The following is a 26,960-nucleotide window of genomic DNA, read 5'->3' as shown; positions in this document are numbered from 1 at the left end:
TAGGTCATGGACCCATTTTGATCTTATCTTGGTATATGGTGTTAAGTGTGGGTCCATGCCTAATTTCTTGTGCAGTTATTTTCAGAACTCCTTCTAGGGACTTGACCACAAGCATTCTTTTTTTGCCCTGTAATTGTTGAGTGTCCCTGCCCTACTGTAGCTGTAAAATCTAGTTTGCTAAAGCAACAGAATCCTGTATTGCTAACTCTGGGGTGGATTAAGGCTGGGTCTGGGGTTGTGCTAGCACTGGCCTGCACTGGGGTTGCATACTGGACTGCTGACCTTCCAAGACTTCTTTGGTATCTTTGGACTGAGAGGTCTGGAAGCCACCAGTACTGCTGTTGATTCAGAGATTCTGCTTTGCTTATGCTGGGGTTGGGGCTGGAGCCATGGTTGCACTGATGCTACCTGCACCAGGACTGCATGCTACCCTGGTGTCTCAAACCTTTTCTGCTGACATTTTAAGTTGCTTTCACCTGGAAAATGTTCTACTCCATTTTGGGGGGCATTCTGTTGCTCTAAAACTTGTCTAGTCATTATTTAAAGGAATTTGGAGCGTTTAGGGGAGAGGTTGGTCACGTTCCTGCCTTTATTTCTCCATTTTGTCTCCACTTCCCTTCAGTAGAAATTTTACATTGTTATGGCAAAAGCTGGAATTAAGGGAAGGTGATAAGGTCCAAGTGTGCAACATGCAAGAGGATACAATGAAAGCCACTTTTCAGTATTGACTTTTTAAAAATGCCCATTTCTTTTTCCTTCCAGAAATTTTTGCTTTCTGCAGTATTTAGGTATTTATTTTTGACAATTTAAGCCTGACTAATATCATGAGCTCATGTTTAAATAAGCTTTGTTGGCTAACAAAGTACTCTCCATAAAATGCCCTATGAGCTATATATTGTCAGTATCATGATTTTACAATCAAAGAAATTAAAACTCAGAGTGTTTAAGTGATTTTCCCACCATCACATGGTACATCTTATCCAGTTCTTCTGACTTCTAGTCAAGAATGTTATAGCACAGAGGATTCTTTTTTCAAATGTTATGGAATACTCATAATTTCTGCCTCTTACCATTATATTAATTCAAATGGATGAAAGGGGATGGAATCATTAGATGGAAATTAAATGGAATCTAATTTCTCTCTCTCTCTCATTTCACTCAAATTAGAAATGATTCCAACTGGAAAGGAGGCAATTTCACTGAAGAATGAAAAATACAGGGATTGAGAAACTCTGAATAGTTTTCTTTTTCTTAATCTTCTAGATTTAGGAGTCAAAGTGGATTTAATCATGTGTAATATCAGGAAATTTGAAGTAGGAGCATAATAAGCCATACATTTATGAAAATTGTATCAGAATTACTTTATATTTTTATTTTCAATTTATGAACTGTGCCATTCCATAACTAGCATAGTATAACAAAAAAAAATCACTTTTGAGATGAGTCTTTTATTCTGAGAAACTGTATAACCTTCCACCCAATTTTCTGCTTTTCTTCTAATCTTCTCATCATTCATTTTATTTGTATAAAAACTTTTAATTTAATATAATTTAAATATTCATTTTATACATAACTGCTTTTTATCTCTTATTTAATCATAAATTTTTCTTCTACCCATAATTCTGAAAAATAATATGTTCCATGTTCTTCTAGTTTTCTTCTAAAATCTCTTATCTCTAGGTCATGTATCCATTTGATCCTAACTTGGTAAATGGTGTAAGATATTGGTCTATGCTTAGTTTCTGCCATATAGCTTTTCTCTATTGCCATCAATTTTTGCCAATTAATGAATTCTCATCTCACCACATTTATTATATTTCTTTGATGCTGTAAATGATATGTCTACTCTCTTCCATTGATCTTCCTTCCTATTTCTTTGCCAGTATCAGATAATTTTGGTAATTAGTATTTTATAGTTTAAAATCTGATACTGATAAACCTAAATCTCCTTCCTTTACATTTTTGTTAATTCTTTTAATTTTTAACACTTAATTTTTCCGTATCAGATTTGTCTTATATTTTTGGCACTAGACTGAACCTAGGGGAAATTAGATCAAGGCAATGGTACTTCAATACTTAGGAAAACTTCCTAAATTGTACAAAATTACATTGGCCTTGATTTGGATTTGTTTCCCATTAATCTGAATGTGGAAACAAGACTAATCCTGATGGTACCATTCTGATTTTACAGTTGTGATATAATCTCTACTCACCTACAATAGAAATTCAATATTCAATCAATCTTCAGTACTTCATTTTAGCAAGGAGCAATTGATGAAAAAGCTTTTTAATACTGCCAACAACTTGAGATGGAGATCTTAAATGCTGGCATATGGCACAGGCAAATTTTGGAGGGAACATATTGAACTGATGGAAAACATGAGTGATATATTATATTAAGTGTTGTAATGAGCCTGGTGACCTAAATTGTTGGGATTTGGGTAGGAGTGGCAAGTAAATCAGGAAGGAAAACTGTTAGGAAAAAATACAACTTTTCCAATTTTGCAATATTGTACACATATGCCTTGTGTCTCAAAGGGAATAAATCACTAGTGTAAAGAAACAGAAAATATATGTAAGATCTCAGTGGCTTTTTACTGTGCTACTTACACCAGTCCTTTTTGATTTTCCTTAATGCATGCTTTACATCCTTGTTCCTCAAACTATAAATCCAGGGGTTTAGCATGGGGATGAGTATGGTATAGATCACTGAGGATACTTTCTGTTAAGTGATATTGCTGGTTGATGAAGGCTGACAGTACATAAAAATGATGGAGCCATATAAGAGCGCCACAGATGCCAGATGAGATGCACATGTGCTGAATGCTTTAGATCTGCCTTTAGCAGAATGAATGCTTAGGATGCTGGAGAGGAAGAAAGCATAAGAGATCAAGATAGATAGAGTAGTTAGCAATGAGATGATCACAACTGGAAGCATTAGCAAAAGCTCATTGATGTATATTCTAGAGCAGGAAAATTTCAAAAGGGGAGGAAGGTCACAAAACTAATGACTAATAATGTTTCCACAGAAGGACAGTCTGGCTAGAGTACTTGTACGAGTAATGGTGCCAAAGACTCCCATAGTATAAACTCCTGCCACTAGCAGGAAACAGGTTCTCTGGGACAAGGTGGTATAGATCAGGAGACTACAGATGGCAACATAACAGTCATAGGCCATGGCTGACAACATGTAGCAGTCAGCAATACCAAAAATACAAAAGAAAAAGAACTGGGTCAAGCACCCTGAGTAGGTGATGATGTTCTTTTCTGATATAAAGCTCACCAACATTTTGGGGGTAATGGCAGAGGAATAGCAAAGATCAACGAAGGACAAGTTACAAAGAAAATAGTACACGGGGTTATGAAGCTGAGAACTGATCCTTTATTACTTTCTTGATGATAAGTAGGATTCCCCACCAGGATATAATGTATATATGTATGAAGAGTAAGAAGAGGGGGAGTTGGAGTTCTGGCTGGTCTGTTAATCTCATAAGGTTAAAGTCTGTCACCATGGAATAATTTCCAGTAGACATTGTCCTTTGAAAGTTAAAGTAATGATTTGTAGAGATGGGGAGAAAAAAAATGTTATTAAATAGAAATAACTATTTGACAATTTCTATCAGTCTAAGATCTCAGGCAGTATATATTTTCTTGAAGTTAGCATCAGCATTCACATTTATTCATAAATTATTAATATAGATTTAGATCATAGAGTCTATGATCTTGAAAAGAATTTTAAGTATCTTATAATCCAATAAATACCAACATAAAAATTATATTTACAATAAAAATACATTTGATGAAATAAATAATTATATATGAAAAAGAAATATCATGAAGTGACAATAGAACAAACTAATGGATATAATAGAATAAATTTCTTTTTCTCAAGGACAGAATGATGGAAATAGAGTGAAAAGAAATAAAAATTCCTCAAATGAAAAGATTTAAGAAAGAAAGATGGTAAAAGAAAGATCAAAAAGAAAAAAAAACAATGAGTATTAAATTTCCTGATAACTATGAGAAAGAAAAGCATCCAATTTCTCCATTTCAGAAACTATAAAGTAAGTGATAGCCTTCAAGACACAAGAATATCAAGCTTCCAGACCACAATAACATGGAAATAGTAATATAGCAGTTTAGCTCAATGCTACAATGAATATGATGAACACAGATCCAAATGAAGCAATAAATTTATGGAAATGAATTCAGTAAGAAAAGCCAGGATAATAAAATACACAATGATTACAACAATGTTTGAAAGAACATACCTAAAATAATTGAAACTGATTGATGTGAAATTATAATACCCAAGTTTGCCCCAAAGAAGAAATCTGAGAAAGTGTCTACTCATCTTCACTGAAAATGCTAGTACTATGAATATGGAACCAGAATGTGCTTTTTAAGTTGTTTGAACTCATTCTCTCCTTCTCTCCCTCCCTTTCTTGTGTGTGTGTGTGTGTGTGTGTGTGAGAGAGAGAATTTAGGGGGTAGAATTATCTTGTGAATTGTAGATGATATAAAAACAAATATTATCAACAAAACATTATAAAATATAATGGCACTAGTTGCATTTCATAGTATTTTTAAAAGTATAAAATTATAGGAGTGAAAATAAAATATGTTTAAAGTTTCACGTTATTCTATCATTCTGGAGACTTCAGAGCTATGAAGTTACTGGGAAAGATTGCCAGCAACTTCTTCATCTAAAGAAATAAGTAACTAATTCTTTAATTTTTTTATATTTCCTGGGGTTCATTATGAAATTGGGTAATGTTACCTCAATCACAAAGTTAATATGTATTACAGACAGGTTTGAACGCAGGTTTTCATGACTCCATATCTGGTCTTCTATGTAACTGTGCCTCTCATTGTGCAATTTTCCTTTCCATGAGAATAGAAGCTGAAATATTTTTTCCCTGACTATTATAAAAACCTAGTAGGTGCCCTTTTCTCTTGATCTCTTTCTCTACTCTAATGAATCCTTCATATATGCAAAATAAAATTTCTAAATATAAACTTGGTTAGGTTGTTACTCTTCTCAAAAATCATTAGTGACTTTATAGTGTATATTACACAATCTTAATATACTGAGTAGCAATCAAGGTCATCTACAATTTGGAGGTAATAAACATGCAGACATTATTAATTAAAGCATTAAATTACCCAGCAACTATCTCTCAGAATTTTTTAATCATTACATAGACCATAAGACAGAATAGTCAACTATAGCAATCTAGTGTTTGACAAACCCAAAGATCCTAACTTTTGGGATAAAAATTCATTATTTGATAAAAACTGCTGGGATAACTGGAAATTAGTATGGCAGAAATTAGGCAAGGACCCACACTTAACACCATATACCAAGATAAGATCAAAATGGGTCCATGACCTAGGCATAAAGAACGAGATTATAAATAAATTAGAGGAACATAGGATAGTTTATCTCTCAGACTTGTGGAGGAGAAAGAAATTTGTGACCAAAGATGAACTAGAGACAATTACTGATCACAAAATAAAAAATTTTGACTATATCAAATTAAAAAGCCTTTGTACAAATAGAACTAATGCAAACAAGATTAGAAGGGAAGCAACAAACTGGGAAAACATCTTCACAGTTAAAGGTTCTAATAAATACCTTATTTCCAAAATATATAGAGAACTGACCCTAATTTATAAGAAATCAAACCATTCTCCAATTGATAAATGGTCAAAGGATATGAACAGACAATTTTCAGAGGATAAAATTGAAACTATTACCACTCATATGAAAGAGTGTTCCAAATCACTATTGATCAGAGAAATGCAAATTAAGACAACTCTGAGATACCACTACACACCTGTCAGATTGGCTAAGATGACAGGAAAAAATAATGATGAATGTTGGAAGGGATGTGGGAAAACTGGGACACTGATGCATTGTTGGTGGAGTTGTGAACGAATCCAACCATTCTGGAGAGCAATCTGGAATTATGCCCAAAAAGTTATCAAACCGTGCATACCCTTTGATCCAGCAGTGTTTCTATTGGGCTTATACCCTAAAGAGATACTAAAGAAGGGAAAGGGACCTGTATGTGCCAAAATGTTTGTAGCAGCCCTGTTTGTAGTGGCTAGAAACTGGAAATTGAATGGATGCCCATCAATTGGAGAATGGCTGGGTAAATTGTGGTATATGAATGTTATGGAATATTATTGTTCTGTAAGGAATGATCAGCAGGATGAATACAGAGAGGCTTGGAGAGACTTACATGAACTGATGCTAAGTGAAATGAGCCGAACCAGGAGATCATTATACATTTCGACAACGATATTGGATTTCTTTGACAAAGAGATCTAACTGAGTTTCAATGGCTAAATGATGGACAGAAGCAGCTACACCCAAAGAAAGAACACTGGGAAACGAATGTGAACTATTTGCATTTTTGATTTTCTTCTTGAGTTATTTTTACCTTCTGAATCCAATTCTCCCTGTGCAACAAGAGAACTGTTCGGTTCTGCAAACATATATTGTATCTAGGATATACTGCAACATATCTAACATATATAGGACTGCTTGCCATCTAGGGGAGGGGGTGGAGGAAGGGAGGGGAAAAATCGAAACAAAAGCGAGTGCAAGGGATAATGTTGTTAAAAAATTACCCTGGCATGGATTCTGTCAATATGAAGTTATTATTAAATAAAATAAAATTTAAAAAAAATCATTACATAGACCTTTTATAAGTTAGGCAAATGGTAAGCAAGGTATTAAACCTTATGAAATGAAATATGGAAGTATCATACTAAAATAGTTTTTAATATTACATATTATAAATAAAAGTATCTATTAATATCCTTATTTATTAATTTATTGGATATTTTCAGTTCCTAAAATTTTTTCTCTGACAGCTTTTGGAAATCTCTGTTTTTTTTAGTTTTGTTAGCATAGTTTTGAGTATGATATTGAGTGGATGGAATTATGTGTTCAAAGAATCTTAAGGAGGTCCATAGTCATTGGGTCAAAGAGTGTGTGCTAAGACATAAGTATAGGAATACTGGAGTTGGGGCAGGTTACAAAAGATTTTGAATACCAAAAAGAGAATGTTATATAAGATTCTGGAAGTGATAGGTATCCAAAAGTATGTCTGACTGTGATCCTGCCAAATAGAACTGGCTTAGACTGGGGAAAAAACAAGCAAATACGCAAGTTTTCTGCAAGGTGTGAATATTTTATCCTCTTGTTTCTGCCTTGTTGGTCTTAATGGTTTTAAATGTCTTTATTATAACCAAAGTCATTTGATATCAGTAAAATAAACACCAACATGCCATGGAGAGCTTGGCTTTTATATAAATATTGGGCTTTTATAAAGGCTATCATTATAATTTTTTCTTCATTATGCTGACAGAATATTTCTCACTAAATTCCTTCCTTAGATGAAAAGTAGAGGGGGAAGAAATAAGAAAATAGGGCCACTTTTTATCTACATCATCTAAACATTTACAAGGAAGGGTACAGAAAGAGGTTAACTTCTAATCTCATTAAGTTAAAACATATTATCAGTGTGTATCTCAGTCATCCATATACATTCTTCAAGTCACAACTACTTTTTATTTCAGGCACATGAAATTTGATTACTTGCTTTAATCCTGTCAGGATTAGAAGAATTGGTAGACTGATACTGATTTTCCTCAATTTCTTATTATGTGAGATGAATTCATAGTGGTTATTACCCCAGCAATTGTCAACTGATTGGTTTTTGATGACAGTGCTTCAGAGATGAGATTGTTAGAAATTTCTGATAAAGTAGAAGACAAAATAAGCAAAACAAAATAAAAATAATGTTTTTCATAAACTACCAAGAAGAAACATGCAAAACAACCACTTTTATATGAACTGCTTAGTATAATGAAGATGGTTATTTATTTGTCCATTGAATATCTCAGAGAAAATTTCTCAAGAAAATGAATAACCAACAGCTGGTTCTTCACCATTTCTTTCCTCCAGAGACTGTTCTACAGGGGAAAGAAGCAATGGGAAGGAGTGTGTCTCTAATTAATAACATTACCATAAACATTTCTGTTGTATGGAGAAGAACTGAACTCCTTTGTTGGTAGGGGGAGCAGAGGACATGGTTAAGTGTCCTGATGAAAATACAGACTAGAATCAGGAAAAAAAAAACCAATAGTCTTAGACATTTCTGTGGGGGTCTTCCTTCACTTCACTGCTCTTATTTCCTTCACCTTAGGAACTGAGGTTGTTTTCCTATAGTGCATAATATTTCTTGTTCCTTAAACACTCCATTCTTTCCTTCACAATTAAGTTCAGCTCTGGATTTTCCTGCTATTTCTATTATTATGGTTCTATTTCTTTTCAGATAAACTTGTTCAATTAAATATGATTTTTCAAATATTCATCATCATATATGAAGACAATAAGGATATAAAAAGTGAGGTAATAACCATTTTCTGGTACTTATTCTGTGCCAAGCAATGCGCTATATAAACTTTTTGCAAATATCATCTTATTTAATCCTCACATTAGTCTGGAGAATTAGGTTTCATATTATTTCCATAATGTTGAAGAAATTGTAGTGGGCAGAAGTTTAAAAATTAAGATCCCAAGTCATGTAGCAAGTGTCTGAGACCAAAATTGAAGTCAGGTCTTCCTGATTTCATACTCAGAGTGCTACTATTCCACCATCTGGATAAAAATAAAAACAAAATAAATCTTGTCTTCAATGAATTTGCTTTCTTTTGAGGAAAAAGCATATTGATTTAAGTATATATTGAATAATACATAGAGGGGAAAATAGTCATCCATATTATTTCAAGATTTTGCATGTCATTCAATTGAGTTTAATTCAAAAGGGCATATCTTAAGGACTTAATATATGTGCATGTCAGTATTAAATACTGGAGGAGGTGATAAAACTCTCTTTAACCCCAATTATTTATTCTGATGATTATTATTAAAGGAAAAAATAGCAAGGAACACGCTAGCTTTTTTTTTTAACAGTCTCATAAATAACTTAGAATCATTGTACTACAGTCAGAGAACTGGAAGGATTCATGAAAGTGATCTTGTTAAACTCTCTAAAGTCATTTCCACAATCACCCTAATCCTTTTGCAAGAGCAGAACCATAGCATAATTTAAGATATAATTTGCAAATACAATTGAGAAAAAGGAAGAATGAGAGCGTATATATGGCCTGGGAGACTCTATGCACCTGGAGTAGCCTATGGAGAACAAGCACTGACATTACCAGTGACAGACAAAAAAAGTATGTCTTTGTCTTCTTTATAAAGTTGTCCAAAGTAAGACCTGGTTGGAGGGGAATCGCTAATGCCTAGGATGAAATAGAAAGAAGAGTCAATATTCTAAGAATTTTTAGATTTTCTATTTGCTATGTGGATTTTGAAAGCATTCTACCCTTCACAACTTCCTTTAGTGCACTCTTCACATTCTTTTAATTCAGACTATATATCAAGGGGTTCAGCATGGGGTTCACCGTACTATAAAAAAACTGAGTTTAATTTCTTCTAGGTCACACAGTTGGAAATAATACACAATATTGAGGAAACCACAAAAAAGCTGCTAGATGTGAGCCATAGATGCTGAAAGCTTTATAAAAACCCTTTGTGGAATATATGTGGAAGATGTTCAGAAGAATGAAATAGTAAAAAATCAAGATGGGCATAGTTGTGGCCAATATATTTAATTTGCCAGTATTCATCATCAGAAGGTCACTGATGTAGGTATTGGATCAGGAGAGCTTCTGAAAAGGGAAGAATATCACAGAAGGAATGATGGATAAAATTTTCCCCACAGAAAGATAGTCTAGCTAGAGAAATTGTATGACTAATAACCTCAATGCTTCCCCTCAGGGAGGGATAATAACACCTGCCACCATCAGGGCTCAGAATCATGGCACCATGGTGACATTATAGAGGTTTATAAATAGCAATATAGTGATCATAAAGGACAATTGTGTGCATGGAGAATCCAGCAGTCACAAAGAAGTGAGGAGGGGAAGGGGGAGAACTGAGCCATGCAACCTGGATAGGAAATAATATTATTCTCTGATACAAAATTATCCAAAGTTTTGGGTGTAAAGAAGGAAACTACAGGAAATTTAGGAATGATACATTACTGAGGAAATAGAACATGGGAGTGTGAAACTGAAGACTGATCCAGATGGATAAAGTTTAAGTTCCCCAATGTGGAGATTAAGTTGACTTCTAGGAACAAAAAGAAAAGTGATACCTGGAACCCTGCTTGGTTTGTTTAGCCTTAGAAGATAACATCTATCATAATAGAGTTATTTCCCTTTGACTTTCTCCCCCAATAATCAGATTGAAAATCTTCAGTTATTTTAAAGTCTTAATAAGCAAAAATAATTTCTACATACTCTGTCTCTATTACTTTATCTTTCTTCCTGTCTCTGTTTCTGTCTTTGTCTCTCTTAAACTCTTCCTCATTTTCCATTATAAGAATTTTGATAGGAATGGCCATTAATTTATGAACACAGCAATAGGGAAAACTGGTCATTTGACATCTTTTTAATCAGAATCTTTTTAAAGTCAATGCTCAAACTTAAATAGTTTTGGTGAAACGTCAATGCTAAGAACAAAGAAATAATTATGATTTTTAATAATTTGGAAAAATTCAGTACAAAATCTAAATTTCTTTCTTTCTTTTTTTTCTGTAATTTCAAAAGTTTATTATTGATGAAAATAGCAATTCCAATAATACACACACACACACACACACACACACACACACACAAACACACACACGTAATAATTATTGCATTCATATACACTTGACCTCTGGCAATGATGTTTGATCTTGGACAAGTTATTGTCACCCTCTGGATTATAATTTCCTCATCTACAAAATGAATTCAATAACTTTTATTATCATTAATCTCCTATGTCAAGTTTAGTTTTGTCTCACTTGAATTTTGATGTCTTTTAATGTTTTCTTTTAATTTATTGTGATCTATTTGTATTATTTTATTGGTTATATTATCATTACTCCCCACTATCCAAGTCTTTACATGTTTAGTTCTTTGTATTTGTTTTCTTCTGGGGTATTATGCCCTTCCATTCATATATGATAGTATGTTGATGAGCTCTTGCTTTGTCTCCTGTTTTTTTTTTTTTTTTGATAACTTTTTATTGATAGAACTCATGCCAGGGTAATTAAATTTATTTCTAAGTTTAAAAAAAAGCAATATTTTGCAGTTCATTTGAAAATAAGCTTCAATAGATCAACAAATGCTAGTAGGGGGCAGAGTCAAGGTGGGGAAGTAAATTAATTAGTTTTTTAAAAATGTTCAGAAAATTATGAAGTAGTTTGGCATAAATTAAACACAGATGAATATTTCACTTAATATGCCAACATAAAGTGAAGAAGGGTACATGATTTAGACATAAAGAAAATACCAGAAGCAAATAAGGAGAGAATGCAATAGTTTTACTGTCATATCTTTGGATAAGAGAAAAATTTATGACAAAACAAGAGATTGAAAAATTTTAAGTCATAAAATGTATGACTTTGATTATATTAAATTAAATAATTTTGATACAGTCAATCCTGATACAAAAATTAATTAGTTATATATATGAAATAATGCAAAACATATTTCTATATTAATCATTTTGAGGGAAAAAACTTGAACAAGAAAGAAAATGAAAAAAAAGAAAAAGAAAAATAGTATATTTCAGTCTGTATTCTGACAATCATTAGTTCTTTGTCTGGAGATGGGTAGCATTTGTCATTATGAGTCCTTTAGGATTGTTTTCAATTATCATAATGCTGAGAATAGCTAAATCAGTCACAGTTGTTCAGTGTGCAGTATTGTTGTTACTGTGTACAATGTTCTGGTTCTGCTCATTTCACTCTGCAGCAATTCATGTTAAGTCCAGGTTTTTCAGAATCATGTTACTCATCATTTCTTATAACATCATAAAATTCTATCACAATCATATGGTACAACTTGTTCAGCCATGTCCCAATCAACTGATGTCCCCACAGTTTCCAGTTCTTTGCCATCCCAAAAAAGTTCTGTAAATATTTTTTGTACAAATAGGTCCTTTTCTCTTTTAAAAAATCTCTTTGGCATAGACACCTAATGGTGGTATTTCCAGGACAAATGATATGCATAATTTTATAGCCCTTTGAACATAGTTCCAATTTGTTCTCCAGAATGTTTGGATCAATTTATAGCTCCATCAACAGTATATTAGTGTCCCAGTTTTCTCATATCCCCTCCAGCATTCATCATTTTACTTTTGTATCATATGAACCAATTTGAAAGATGTGGGGTGGTACTCAAAGTTGTTTTAATTGGTATTACTTTAATCAAGTGATGTAGAATATTTTACATGATTATAGATACCTTTGATTTCTTCTTTTGAAAATTGTCTATTCATATCCTTTGACCATTTCTTAATTGAAAAAATGACTTGTGTCCTCATACATTTGACTCAATTCTCTATTTTTGATAAATGATGCCCTCGTTTAGCAGCAAGAATAACTTGCTGCTAAAATTGTTTCCCAGTTTCCTGCCTTCCTTCTAATTTTGACTGCATTGTTTTTTTTTTTTTTTTTTGTGTAAAATCATAATTTGATGTAATCATAATTATCTGTTTTATAACTTGTAATGTCCTCTATCTCTTGTTTGGTCATAAAAAGTTCCCTTATCCAGAAAACTAATGAGTAAAGTTCCCCCTAGTTAGTTTGTGATATCACCCTTTAATGTCTAAATCACATCTCACTTTGATCTTATATTGATATATAGCATGAGATCTACATTTAGTTTCTGCCAAATTCCTTTTTAGTTTTCCCAGAAATGTTTGTGAAATAGTGCTTTTTTATATCAAAATCTTATTCTTGCTGCTAAATGAGGGTCTCATTAAGATCCCTAGGGCCTGACCCTGCCTTTCATTTACATACAGAGTGGAAGGCTTTTCTAAATTAGGTAGAACCAGGGCAGGGGAAGAGGTCAGTTTGGATTTTAAGGTCTTAAAAGCTTTGGTCTGATCAGAGCCTTGAATGGGGGTTAGGTTATGGCCCAAATATTTGACAGACTGGCAGGCAATGTGGGCTTTGGATAAGGAGACCCTGTAACCCCTAGAGGCCAGAAATTAAGGATTCTTATGGCTGCATCTAAGGAAGCCTCTCTGGTGGGGCTACACATACCACAGATGAGACTGTTATAAAGCAGCTCCAAATCTCTTAAATCTTTAGTCACTGTTAAAATTTTGTGCTTAAGAAATTTCTCAATCAGAGGTTATGATCCCTCCCTAGCTTTTTATGGGGGAATACACTGGATTCCTGACTAAGGCTGGGATGGAGTGAGTGGCTCACTCAGGGATTCCTTGGTTCCAGACAAAGAAATCTATTTTCCTCTAGATTTCAGAGGGAATATGGGAAGGTTTTGAAAGAAGCACAAAAGCACAAAAAGGCTACCGAGAGGTCTGAGAAGAGAAAATCGAGTCCCCAATTTCACCATTAAATTGCACCCAATAAAGGAGCAGAACAGGAGGGAATAAGAAGAAAGTAGTGTTTAAATAACAGGTCACCAAACTAGCAAGGCAGAGGGAAAATCTCAAAACCATTCTTAAGTTTCCCTTCAATCCCCATTATCCTTGGGGAAAAGGGCGGGTGAGACCAGAGTGTTGAAACGAGACAGAAAAAGAGGCACCATAACAAGAAATCTGTTGGTCTTACTGGTCACCTGGATTCGGCTGTTATGGTGGAATGAGGGGGAATTTAACTAAGCCCCAAACTCCTGCTGGAGAGCAGAGAATTGGGGGACAACTTGTCCCCTTTGGGCAGTCTCTTCTCCAGTGTCCCTTCTGATCATACTTGGGACAAGGACTAGGGAATTTTCTCCGAGGACAGTTTCAGGTCCAATGGCTCTGTCTGTTACAGCTGAAGCACCAACTCCTATGGTTCCTAGATATGGCAGCAGATAAAATATGGGACTGTTCTCCATTTCTTGCTTTAACTCTTTTGTCTTTTTCCTCGCTGTAGTTCAGTCCCTATTATCAAAAACTCCAAAAGCTGAGATGGAGATGTTTGAGAGCCCAAAAACTGACTTCTGCAGCTTCCTCCATATATCTAGGGAAATTGTTTAATATTAACATCTCCCCGTGCAAGATCAAATTGGATGTTATTGGCCTTAAACCCATCAGTAAACTTGGTGGGGTTCTCAGAGTAACAGCCAGGTTTTTCCTTAGTGTGGGAGAGATTTGACATTGAAAAAGGCACCTTTCCTCTGAGTGTCCTTCCCTGAGAGTGTGCTGCTTGTCTCAGGGGTCAGAGCTTAGAAGGGGTGACTGAATCAGGATCCTGAGGAAGAGACAAAGGGGTCCCACTCCTTGTATCACAGGGACTGAGGAGTGGGGTGGGAAAGTCTCAGGATCTGGTCCTGGAGGTGACAGGGACAGAATTGAAGAAATATTATCAGATATAAGGTCCTCAGAATCCTGAGGAAGAGAAAAAGGGGTCCCACTCCTTGTATCAGAGGGACTGAGGAATGGGGTGGGAAAGTCTCAGGATCTGGTCCTGGAGGTGAGGGGGACAAAATTGAAGAAATAGTGTCAGATATAAGGTCCTGTCTTTGCTAAGAAGGTGGTTCTGACAGGGATTCACAGGCCTCCTGATAAGCACTGCATGGGGATGCAGAGAAGGGACTCTGTGTCCCTAGAAAAGTAGAAAAGAAGGGGTTATTTAAAAGGTTAGTGTCTAATTTTGATTTCCCTCCAGTAAATTTTAGCAGCATCCTGCAATGCTGTTTTATTTTTTTCTTATACGCCAAATTTGTCTTTGTTTTTTAAGAGACAGCCTAAGGGAGAATCCTTAGGAATAGAGACAGAGGTGGATTGTCCCATTTTTTTGCCACATGTCTTAGATTTTCTGGATTCTATAGTGCCCCATCCTCTCAGGCATCTCTAAGAGGGATAGAGATGACAGAAGTTCCCCTGATTAAGGGTATTTCTGTTAAAAGATGCAGGAATTACCAGTCTAGGCTTCTCTAGTCAAGGAAGTCTGCTGAGCATAGAGCACTTGAATGCCCAATACCCAAGCTTTGGGTAACCCAGCTATAGAATAGACAAAGGCACCAAGAAAAGGCTTACATCAGCCAAAAATTGTGGGAATCCCCGTATGGGCCATCAAATGTTAAAGTATGAGAAATGAGAGGTGAGAGAAACCCTAACAACAATGGAGTCCCCAGGCCAGTATTGCAGGTTTTTGCAAAATATTTCGCAGTCTCAATCTGCAGGTGAGGTTTTTGGCAAAAAATGGGTTTATTATGCTGAGAAACAACTTCCCAGAGGGCTAGTTACAAACAGGAATTAACAAAGGTTTGGGGTAGAGAGTCATTTTTTATTAGCCTTCTATGGTTTGGGGCTAGGGAGTGATTAAGGGCTAATCTTCAAATCGATAAGGGGTGGTGATTTTTCCCAGACCCAAATGATTCACAGATTAATTGGAGGTGGGCTATTCTTGTGGGAAACCAGGTAGCTTTCCCAGGGGAGATTCAAGTGAGTGAGGATCATTTTTAAGAATTTCCCCAGGCCAGGTGGCCTACCCTCCACAAAGATTAGGGGACACAGTTCTATTATATCAACTCTAAACAATTCGTTTAACCTTTGTCTACCTGAGTTTCCTAAATGTAAAACAGAAATAATAAAAACTTCTATTTCCTAGAGTTCTTGTGAGGATCAAATAAGATTGTATTTGTAAAGTCTTGAACACAGACCTTGGCACATAGTAGGTGCTTAATTGTTGGAATCCTTACTAACTGCTAACTAATTAGAGTTGATCTAATCTTACAAGAAGATGTTTTGGGCAGAACCTGAAACAAGGTACTAAGTAGAACTACCCATAATCCCTCTCTCTGGAAGGAGCATAAATAGGCCAATGGGCCAGTCGGAGAGTTCTTCAGAGGAAGACACTACAAGTCGAGATTTCACCGGAATGACATGAAGAGTTGGAGCTGGCTGGAGGCTGAAGAAAGCAGAGGCAGAGGCTGAAGGACCAGACCTTTGGATTTGGCAACATTCGGAGAGAGCTCTTGGAACCAAGCAGAGAGATAGGCCTCTAAGCTAACCGGGCTATATTGGAGATAATAAAAGATCTGAACTTTTATCCCCTGACTGCGTTTTGAGAAGAAAAAGCTCACCACATTTTGGCGCCCAACGTGGGGCCGATTCAGATCCATTTGACCTAGATCACAACATTTTGGCGCCCGAACAGGGACTAACAGACCCCTCAGTGGAAGTGGGGGAATTGGTCAAGAAGGCTGCTAGAGAAGCAGCTTTTAGGAGTTCATGTACAGCAGCCCAGGGACCAAAGGATCCTAAAATAAAGACAAGGTCCTTCTTGGCAGAGGAATTCTAGAGAAACTCATCGATGTTTTCAGTGCGGAAAAATTGGACATTTGAGAGCTCATTGTAGATATGGAGATAGAGTGAGAAGACAGGGTGAGAGAAAACCCAAAACCTCATGTCCAAAATGTAACCGAGGCTTTCATTGGGCCTCTAAAAAAGAAGCCAGTGAATTGGAGTATATTTCTCTGAGTCTGGCGGAAAACTGGTGGAAACACAGTCAGCTTCTCCTGTAAAGCAGAATTTGAAAGCAAAAAATGAAGGAGAAGATATTGAAGAGCTCAACTCCTCAGGTCAAAAAGAGAGAAAATACACTGCTTTTAATTTGGGAAAAATTAAAGATTTGAAAAAGGGTTGCACTCTTTATAGGGCTACATCATCTTATGTGAAGATGTTACTAGATAATTTGTCTTATGAAATCCTAACCCCGAATGACTGGAAATCCATAACGAAAACTTGTCTAGAACCGGGACAAAATTTATTGTGGCTTTCGGAGTTTCATGAATTATGTAGGATTCAAGCCCAACGCAATAGGCAAACAGGAGCTATTGTACAAGTTGCTTTTGACCAACTAGCTGGTGAAGGTCAGTATGCAGAGAGTTCAGAACAGATTTATTATCCCTTAACAGTGTATGAGCAAATTTCTAAGGCTGCAATAAAAGCTTGGAATTCTCTCCCTGGACAGAAAGATGGAAATAATGTTTTCACAAAAATAGAGCAAGGTCCCAATGAACCTTTTGCAGATTTTGTGGGACGTTTACAAACAGCTGTAATAAGAACCATTGGAGACAATGCAGCAACAGAAATAATGACTAGACATTTGGCTAAGGAAAATGCCAATGAGATTTGCAAGAGAATTATATGGGGGCTAGACAAAAATGCTCCTTTAGAAGAAATCATTAGACGCTGTGCCACAGTGGGCACAAATGCTTATTATGCCCAGACTATGATGAACATGGAAAGACAAGGTCCTTCTTGGCAGAGGAATTCTAGAGAAACTCGTCGATGTTTTCAGTGCAGAAAAATTGGACATTTGAGAGCTCATTGTAGATATGGAGATAGAGTGAGAAGACAGGGTGAGAGAAAACCCAAAACCCCATGTCCAAAATGTAACGGAGGCTTTCACTGGGCCTCTAAATGTATATTGACCCAGAGGAATGAGAGGCAGGGCCCAGCTCTAAAGTATCAATCAAAGGACAGGTGGGGCATGATAGCAGCTGAGGTTACACCCAGAGAGACTTTAGAAATTCAGGATTCTGATGTCATCAACCAACAGAAAAGCAATCAGGATTACAGTTGGGAAGAATACAGGCCTTTTAAGACAACAAGACAATATCCAATGCAAACGACTCCAATGTAATTACCAGATGATGAGGAGAAATCCCAAATTTGGTAAATAGAAGGGAATTAGATTAACTGCTTGGGGAAGAGGATCTGCTTATATTTCCACAGATGGAGAAAGAATCAGATGGCTGACTATGAAACTGTTAAAAAGACTTTTAAAAGCTTCAGGAATCATTGGATTTCCTAACACAAGATGAAACTGTTTTACTTCTTGAAAAACCAGCAAGAATCATTGGGTTCCCTGAGATGAAAAATTGTTGATGAGACTTTTGCAGTACTTCAGGGCTTACAGGAACTATTGGATTCCTGGCACATGAACTAATGGACAATGGAATCCTATTGGACTGTTTCTAGGACTTATGGACATGTGTAAATTTTTAGGTTGATTCATGTTGTTACATTACTACTAGCCTGTGTTATATTGCTATGTACTTATGTAAATTATGTATAATGCCTCCCATATTGATGGATTTATGTATACCATGTATATCTGTTACAAAGTTCTGGCCCATATTGATGGATTTATGTGTACCCCCTCAGAAACCCCCTATGTTTTAAAACAAAAGAAAGGGGGAGATGTTGGAATCCTTACTAACTGCTAACTAATTAGAGTTGATCTAATCTTACAAGAAGATGTTTTGGGCAGAACCTGAAACAAGGTACTAAGTAGAACTACCCATAATCCCTCTCTCTGGAAGGAGCATAAATAGGCCAATGGGCCAGTCGGAGAGTTCTTCAGAGGAAGACACTACAAGTCGAGATTTCACCGGAATGACATGAAGAGTTGGAGCTGGCTGGAGGCTGAAGAAAGCAGAGGCAGAGGCTGAAGGACCAGACCTTTGGATTTGGCAACATTCGGAGAGAGCTCTTGGAACCAAGCAGAGAGATAGGCCTCTAAGCTAACCAGGCTATATTGGAGATAATAAAAGATCTGAACTTTTATCCCCTGACTGCGTTTTGAGAAGAAAAAGCTCACTACACTTAATAAATGATTGTTTTCTTTCATGCTTTAGCTATCTGGAAGAAACAGTATCTCCCTCTTTACAACAATTAATATATAGTCAAAATACATGACTATCACACTATAATATTTTACCATAGAAATTTATTTCTATAACTCTGATTCCCAAACTAAATAAAAAACAACTCGTGATAACTATCACCCCTAATAAGTATCATAAAAATCACAGTCTCTCATTATTAGGGCACATCTTTTCTCCATATTACCCTGGTTTATTTTGGTCCCCAGCTAGTGTAGACCTTCTGATGCCAGCTGGTGTCTGAGCACTTACCCACAATTATTGTCACCTCTATGACCTTCAGAAGACGGAAGTCTCAGATATGACAGAGTAGTTCTGACACCCTTTATGCAGTTAAAGAAGCTTTATTGCATAGTTCCATCATCTTGTCTCTCCTCCTGCCTTCTCTCTCTCCTGTCCCCTGCTTCCCTGATTCTTCACTTCTCCCTCTGCTGTCCTGTTCTTATTTCCCTCTCATCTCCCCTGCCAATGTGCCCCAACAACAAGTTGTTTGGCTTGTGTAGCCAGGAGCCTCACTTCTGAGATGGTGGGAGCTATCTCGATCTGGTGCGTGCTCGATACCTGTCCTGGCGTGGCTACAGGGTGTGTGCCCCGGACCTTTAGCCAGTGAGGCAGAACTCAGACCAAAGCCTCAACATCCATTCCTGAGAGTGAGCTGACTGAGATCCAACCAGCCAAAGACCACAAGGGTCAAGTTTACACAAGACCTGTCTTTGCACAGACTTGTTGCCTATGCAAATGGGGCATTGTGTGCAAGGTACACGATGCAGGGTCTCAAGATTAATGCCATTCGAGAGAACAGAGAGCAGAAGAGCATGTCGTGGTCCTCCTTTTCCTCCTCCTTTTGCTCTTCTTGTTGTTCTGAAGGTCCCAGGAGTCGTAAGGAGCAGGTTGGCACCCACTGTCCAGCTTCATCGGGACCTGGAATGACATGAGCATACCCTGTCCCCCATTTGTGCACCACCTCTGGCCCCTTCCATGACCCATCTGGTATGTCTTCCTACATCATTTGCCTTGTATTGGAGCCCTCCTGGTATGGGGAGAAACATGTGAATCCTTGATCTGTGGCAAAGCAAAGAAGTGTAAAGCTGGTGTAATGGTATCGATAGCTGAAAATTGAAGAAAATAAGTGTGTAGAGAGCAGTGTCCAATTGGGACCGAGTTAAGCATCCCATCCCTCCACCTCTACCTCCCCCTTTTTGCTTTCGCAGCATGTCTCAGCATGTGGTTGGCACATTCATCCACTGCCTGGCCTGTGGGGTTATAAGGAGGCCTGTGAGGTGGCAAATCCCAAATTCCTGTAAAAAGAGAGCAAAGCTTTTAGAGGAATATGCAGAGCCATTGTCAGTTTTAAGGCAGGACGGAGGGCCTGCGAGAGAAACAGTGATACAGATGTGAGATGTTGTGCCTGGTCATCTCACCTGGTTGAATAGTTGCCCACAGGAACCTGGAAAAGGTATCTACTATAGTATGAATAAGCTGCTTGCCCCAATGGGTAATGTCCATTTGCCAGGGGGATTAGGATGGTTGCCACAGGGATTCTCCAAAGGGGGAACTGAAGAAGTGTTGATTGAGCAAAAAAGATATATTAGTATTTGTCTTCAATCTGGGCAGAAGACAAACGAAGAAGAGCCTTTACAGCATAGGCACTGTCACACATACGTTACATGCCTGAGGGAAGAATTCTAAAGCTTCAATTATAGCAAATGGTTCATTCTGTTGAGTAGAGCCATAGGGGTATGGAGGACCCATTGTTGTGGGCATACTATCACTGCTTTCCCTGATTTGATGGTGTCAGTGAACACTGTTGGGCCCACGACTGGTTCTTTAGATATTATCTTAGCAGGGACCCATAGGGGACTGATTATCCAATAGAGGCTATCACAGGTTGGTTTAAAGCTTACAGTGGACACTATGGAGGCCCACAACAAGTTGTCTTGTGCAATAGCAAAATATGTTGTTCTGGTACGGGAAAATGCTCAATTAGGTAGGCCCCATTAGGCCATAGTGTCCTTTGTATGCAGGATCAAAGAAATTCAGCCAGCAAGTCTGTCTAAAATACTATGACCTTTGTGGCTCTTCGAGGGTCCTCTACTTGATGGAGCATGGCATACATGGGGGCCTCTTTTTGTATTGTTAACTCAATTGTACGTGTGAGTCGGTTAGACCATAACTGTTGAATAAAGTAAAGACTGTCTCTGGCTGCTGGGGTCCACTGATGGGGGGGACAATAGAGAAGGATCACCAGGTAGGAGATCATATAGAGGCTTCATTAGTGAAGGTGGAATAGGACTGACCTCATCCATTGTATCAGCCCAATGACCTTTTGAAAATCATTCAGACTCTTCACTTTGGTCATATCCAATTGGGAAGGACATAGAGAAACATACGCTCTGTCTACCACATAACCAAAATAAGAAAAAGGAGATTGAGTTTGAATTTTATCAGAAGCAGGGTATAAGCCATTAAGCTGCAGTGCAGTGAGGATTGCTTGGTGCACATATTGTAACTGAGTTTCATCACTAGATGCCAGCAACAGATTGTCCATATAGTGAACAATCAAAGCATTGGGAAATTCCTGCCTAACCGGTTGTATTACTCTGTTAACATATTACTGACACAAAGTTGGATTGTTTTGCATGCCTTGGAGACCAACAGGATGAATTATTGTGCTCATTGAAACTGTACAACTCGTGGGGGGAGTTTTAATTGCTGCTTATTGGGAGAAAGCTGCAAGAAGGTTATCAAGCCTATCTATCCACTCTGTTTCTTCTGCTCCCTTATACTTGGGCTCTCTAGTTTCTGGAGAAATCTTTGGAGTGCTGGGAGTGAGATACTCATACCTTGGCAACGATGGATACAATTGTGCCTGCAGGGGAGGAAAAGGTGGAAGAGGAGATAAGGTTTCTAATTCTGGCTTGGCCTCTGCTTCTTCCCTGTTCAGGGATCTCCCAGTCTGGCATTGTGTACTCAGAGTAATGGGACAGCGGGCGGGGCCTTTAAGAGCTGCTCTGACTATCCCAGAGAGCATAAAATCTGTGTTTTCTAAGACACCAGGAGTTGTGTCCTCATAAGAAACCATTTGGTACCCTACAGTGTCAGTTTTGGCAGGGTCAAGTCCCATGTATTCTAACCATAGGGACACTATCAGAAGGAGTTTTACAAACTTACTGCATTATTTAAGATGTACTATGATGTGTTTATATGTACACATCAAAAGTCAAGGGTGTCACTAAAGGGAAACTGAAATCAGATCCCATCCTGGAAGGTTTATAGAACTTCCCTGGCCTCAACCGCCCCACTTAGCTTAGGCTAAGGGGCTACTCTGTCTCTGGGTGCCCCAAACCTGGATTCCCCTAATTTCTGTCCCTGTTCAGGCACCAGTTGTTAGGGTCCCCAGCTAGTGCAGACCTGTTGACACCAGCTATAGTCTGAGCACCAATTATGTCACCTCTATGACCTTCGGAAGATGGATGTCTCCGAATACAACAAAGTAGTTCTGATACCCTTTATACAGTTAAAGAAGCTTTATTGCTTGGTTACATCATCTTGTCTCTCCTCTTGCTTCCCTGCTTCCTCCCTCTCCCTCTGCTGCTGTATTCTTATACCCCTTTCATCTCTCTTGCCAACATGCCCCAACAAGAAGTATGTGTTTGGCTTGTGTATCCAGGAGCCCAACTCCTGAGACGATGTGAGGGATCTCGATCTGGTGCGTGCTCGATGTCTGTCCTGGTGTGTCTTCAGGGTGTGTGCCCCGGACCTTTAGCCAGTGAGGCAGAACTCAGACCAAAGCCTCAACATCCATTCCCGAGAGCGAGCTGACTGAGATCCAACCAGCCAAAGACCACAAGGGTCAGATAGCACAAGACTTATCTTTGCACAGACTTGTTACCTATGCAAATGGGGCATTGTGTGCAAGGTACATGATGAAGGGTCTCAAGATTAATGCAGACTCTTGTTATTCTGTTCCTTAGCACTCTTGTTGCTAAGTACTCTAGCACTGATTTTTACCTGAACTTGTATAATACAGGAATTAGAAAAAAGAAGGTTGAATGGAAGTCCCTAGAATTGAAAAGAAATAAGATTATTGTTAATTGATTAGGAGAACAAGGTTTAAAATAGAACAGGATCGGGACACCCACATCTGACCACATTATATGAGATAGAGATACTTTGACTAGGAAACCAAACTGGAGAATGCAGAAAGAGTAGAGTTTGCTTGGTAGAACTGTCATCTGCCATCATACTTAATTCCCGTCATCCATAGGGTCAGATGTCAGAATAAGATCTGTTGGGGACTGGACCATTCTGTCTGAAATCAAAATCAAGATATCTTCATTTCTTGGGCCCTCAAATTGTGGCTTTCAATAAAATGAATTTCACCTATTTTCCTAAATATTTTGAATATAGAGGATATAAGAAGCATTTGCCTCTCTTGATCATTACTAGAAGGCATAGGATGAGAAAGTCAGAGATAAAATGGTGTTGCATATGTGTACATTTGGAAAAAGTAAAGAGGTGAACTTGTTTATTAACTTGATACCTTATTATGATCATAAAGATGGTTGACCCCACTTGAACAATGCACTACTACTTAGAGTTTCTTAGTTATTCCTTTAAAAATGTTAATTTCTTGAAGGAAAAGAATTTTTGGTCTATAATAGGAGGTCATTTCTCTTTTTGTTCTATTTGAGGTTGATCAATAAATGAGAATCTTAATGGCAAACAAGACACAAGATAAATATTTTGAATCTTTTCCCTGAATTTTGAGTGAGGTATAATAAGCATGAATTTGTGAAAAATATATCAGAATTACCTTATGTTTTTAATTTATGAAGTAAACCCATAACATAGCATTAGGAAAAAAAAGATGATTGTACATGAAATTGCAAATCTCCTAAGAATAACTTGTAATTTCTTTTAAATATGTAATAAAGTTCTCAAGCAGAATTTCTTTTTTTTTTCTTTTTTTTCTTCCCTCCCACTAGACACTACATTGCCAATGGATGCAAAGAGACATACATACACACACATATATAAAATCTACAATATAAAATCTAAAATACATATATATATACCCATATCCATATATATATATATATATTTCATTTGATGCAGATAATATCTTTATTCATATGTCCTTTTTGGTTACTTTATAATTAATTATAGTCAAAATTGTTAATTCATTCAAAGAAACTCAAAATGCTGTTTGTTACTCTATGCAATATTTTCATGTTATCCTCATTTTGCTCTGTTATTTGATGCAAGGCTTTCCATGTCTGCACCAAGAAACTGTCCAGTCTTTTCTCATTTTTCTCAGTGCATCCTTCACATCCTTATTCCTCAGACTATAGATCCAGGGGTTTAGCATGGGGATGACTGTGGTGTAGATCACTGAGGACACTTTCTGTTGAGTAATGTGGCTGCTTGATGCAGGCTGACAGTACATAAAAATGATGGAGCCATACAGGACAGCCACAGATGCCAGGTGGGATGCACAAGTGCTGAAGGCCTTGGACCTGCCTTTAGCAGAATGGATGCTTAGGATATTGGAAAGGATGAAAATATAAGAAATCAAAATAGATAGAGTGGTTACCAATGAGTTAATCACAACCAGAAGCATCACCAAAAGCTCATTAAGGTGGGTGCTAGAACAGGAGAGTTTCAAAAGGGGTGGAATGTCACAAAAATAATGACTAATTACATTGTTTCCACAGAAAGACAGTCTGGTTAGAGCACTTGTGTGAGTCACGGCTCCAAAGACCCCCATAGCATACACTCCTACCACTAGTAGGAAGCAGGTTCTCTGGGACATGGTGATGGTATAGATAAGGGGACTACAGATGGCAACATAACGATCATAGGCCATGGCTGACAACATGAAGAGATCAGCAATGCCAAAAGTACAGAAGAAAAAGAACTGGGTCAAGCACCCTGAGTAGGTGATAATATTCTTCTCTGATACAAAACTCACCAACATTTTAGGAGTAATGACAGAAGAGTAGCAAAGATCAATGAAGGACAAGTTACTAAGAAAATAATACATGGGGGTATGAAGATGAGAACTAGTTTTGATAAGTAGGAGTAAGCCCACATTTCCCATCATGGAAATAATATATATTTGTAGAAAGAGTAAGAAAAGGGGGATCTGGAATTCTGGCTGATTTGTTAATCCCATAAGAATAAATTCTATTACTGTGGAATGATTTCCTGTTTCCATAATCCTTTGATAGTTGAAGTAGAAATCTGAGGAATTAGAAGAAAAAAGAATGTCATTAGAGATAACTACTTATAAATGTCTGGTGACATAAGATCTAACAAATGATATAATATCTTCTTAAACTGAAAAGCAGCACACAAATTTCCACATGTATTGATAAGCTATTAATATAATATTGAATCATAGCATCTAAATCTGAGATTTGAAAATAATTTAAAATATCTTTAATATAATAAATACCAGCATATTAAATTTTATTTAAAATAAAAATACATTTCTTGAAATAAAGAAAGCATTACCTTTAGTAAAATAATCTTACAAGATGACAATTAAACAATCCATTTGTTATAATATAGAGTAAATTTTTCTTTTCCCAAAGTCAGAATGATGAAAATAGTATCATAAGGAAAAACAAGACCTGAAATTTCCTCAAATGGAAATATTTAGAAAGAATGCAATAATTGTAATGTATATAAAGGAGACATCAAAGAGAGAAAACAATGATTATTGAATTTCCTAAAAACTATAAAAAAGAAGATAATCTAATTTCTACATTTCAGAAAATATTAAGTAATGCTTGTTCCCATTCCATGGGGGATAATCTAGAATTCAGCTCTTTAAGACAAGATTTTTGAACTTCCAGAAAATAATACCTTAAAATGGCAATATAGCAATTAAGATCAATGATACCATGAATATGATGAAATTATAGACTCATAGGAAGAAATAAATTTATGCAAAGTGAAATCAGTCAGAACAAGTAGGAAAATAAAATGCAGTAGTGATTACAACAATGTCTGAAAAACATTATTTACATATGTAAAATAATTGAAATTGTTGAATGTGAAAATATAATGCTCAAATTTGTCCCAAAGAAGAAATCTTGAGAAATCCTTACTCATTTTTGCATATGCTGGAACTAAGGATGTGAAACCAAGGTGGGTTTTTATTTTGATTTTTGTTGTCTATTTGAAATCTCTTTCCCTCTTTCTTTCTCTCATTTTTATGACAAGTGATGGTTTTTTGGAAGAGGTAGGAAAAAGAGACATTTTGGGAAATTTGGGTGATATGAAGATGAATGTTATCCACAAAACATATAAATAAAGGCAATATACTCCAAAAAAGCCAATTGCATTTTATAACATTTTTCCAGAAATTTTATATAAAACACAGAAAAAGTGAAAATGAAATATTTTTAAAGATCCACTCCATACCGTGCAGAAATTTTAAGTCAGCAAATAAGTAATTATTATGTAAATTATTTTACAACACTTCCCGGATCCATTACGAAATTGGATAACTTGTCAGTCACAGAGTTAACATGAATCACAGACAGATATGAACCCGGTATTTTTCACTCTAAGCTTGGCCCTCTATGTCACTCTGCACCTTGTCTTGAAGTTCTCATTGCTCCCATAAGAATAAAAGTTGAAATGATGATTTTTCTTGACTATTACAAAAATCCAGTACTAGTTTTTTTTTCTTGATTCTCCCACCCCTGTAATAAATTCTTCAAAAGATATCAAGAATAAACTTTCTAAAAACCTGGCCAAGTTTATTACTCTTCTTAAAAATCATTAGTGACTTAGTATACATCAAGCAAATTTTAGATACCAAGATTGATAAAGTTCATTCACAATTTGTAGGCACTGCCTTTCCAAGCCAATTTCATGTTCCCTGCTATGCATTCTAAAATTCATTAATGCTTTTTGACAAGAATTTATTGATTGAGGAGCTCCTATTTGCTGAGCACAGGCAACATTATTGAATTTTATATAAAACACAGGATCTTAGTCAACCAACAAATTATTATCAAGCACCAAGTGTCAGGCACTATGTGTGCTAATAGATGAAGGTGCAAATGGCAAAGAATAAAACAGTACTTGAAAGGAACCATACTTAAACCTCATAAGTTTCCATTCTAGTAAGGATGAAAGTCCCTGAGAAAAACTGATGTCTTTGAAAGACCTTAGGT

General features: G+C 36.6%; 1 protein-coding gene and 1 pseudogene across 1 annotated transcript; both read right to left on the bottom strand.

Moving 5' to 3' along the window:
* Positions 1–2,602: 2,602 nt before the first annotated feature.
* Positions 2,603–3,548, bottom strand: LOC127557996 (olfactory receptor 8A1-like; annotated as a pseudogene).
* A 20,471-nt stretch (positions 3,549–24,019) lies between these two features.
* Positions 24,020–24,988, bottom strand: LOC127557272 (olfactory receptor 8D1-like). The gene has a single exon (XM_051990654.1). It carries the CDS (start codon positions 24,983–24,985, stop codon positions 24,020–24,022), a length of 966 nt encoding a protein of 321 aa, XP_051846614.1. The 5' UTR covers positions 24,986–24,988.
* Between the last annotated feature and the right edge of the window lie 1,972 nt (positions 24,989–26,960).

The sequence above is a fragment of the Antechinus flavipes genome, chromosome 3 (assembly GCF_016432865.1).
Source record: "Antechinus flavipes isolate AdamAnt ecotype Samford, QLD, Australia chromosome 3, AdamAnt_v2, whole genome shotgun sequence".
Taxonomy (NCBI): Eukaryota; Metazoa; Chordata; class Mammalia; order Dasyuromorphia; family Dasyuridae; genus Antechinus; species Antechinus flavipes.
The sequence above is the reverse complement of the archived record's forward strand: the minus strand, read 5'-3'. Positions and strand labels throughout refer to the sequence as shown.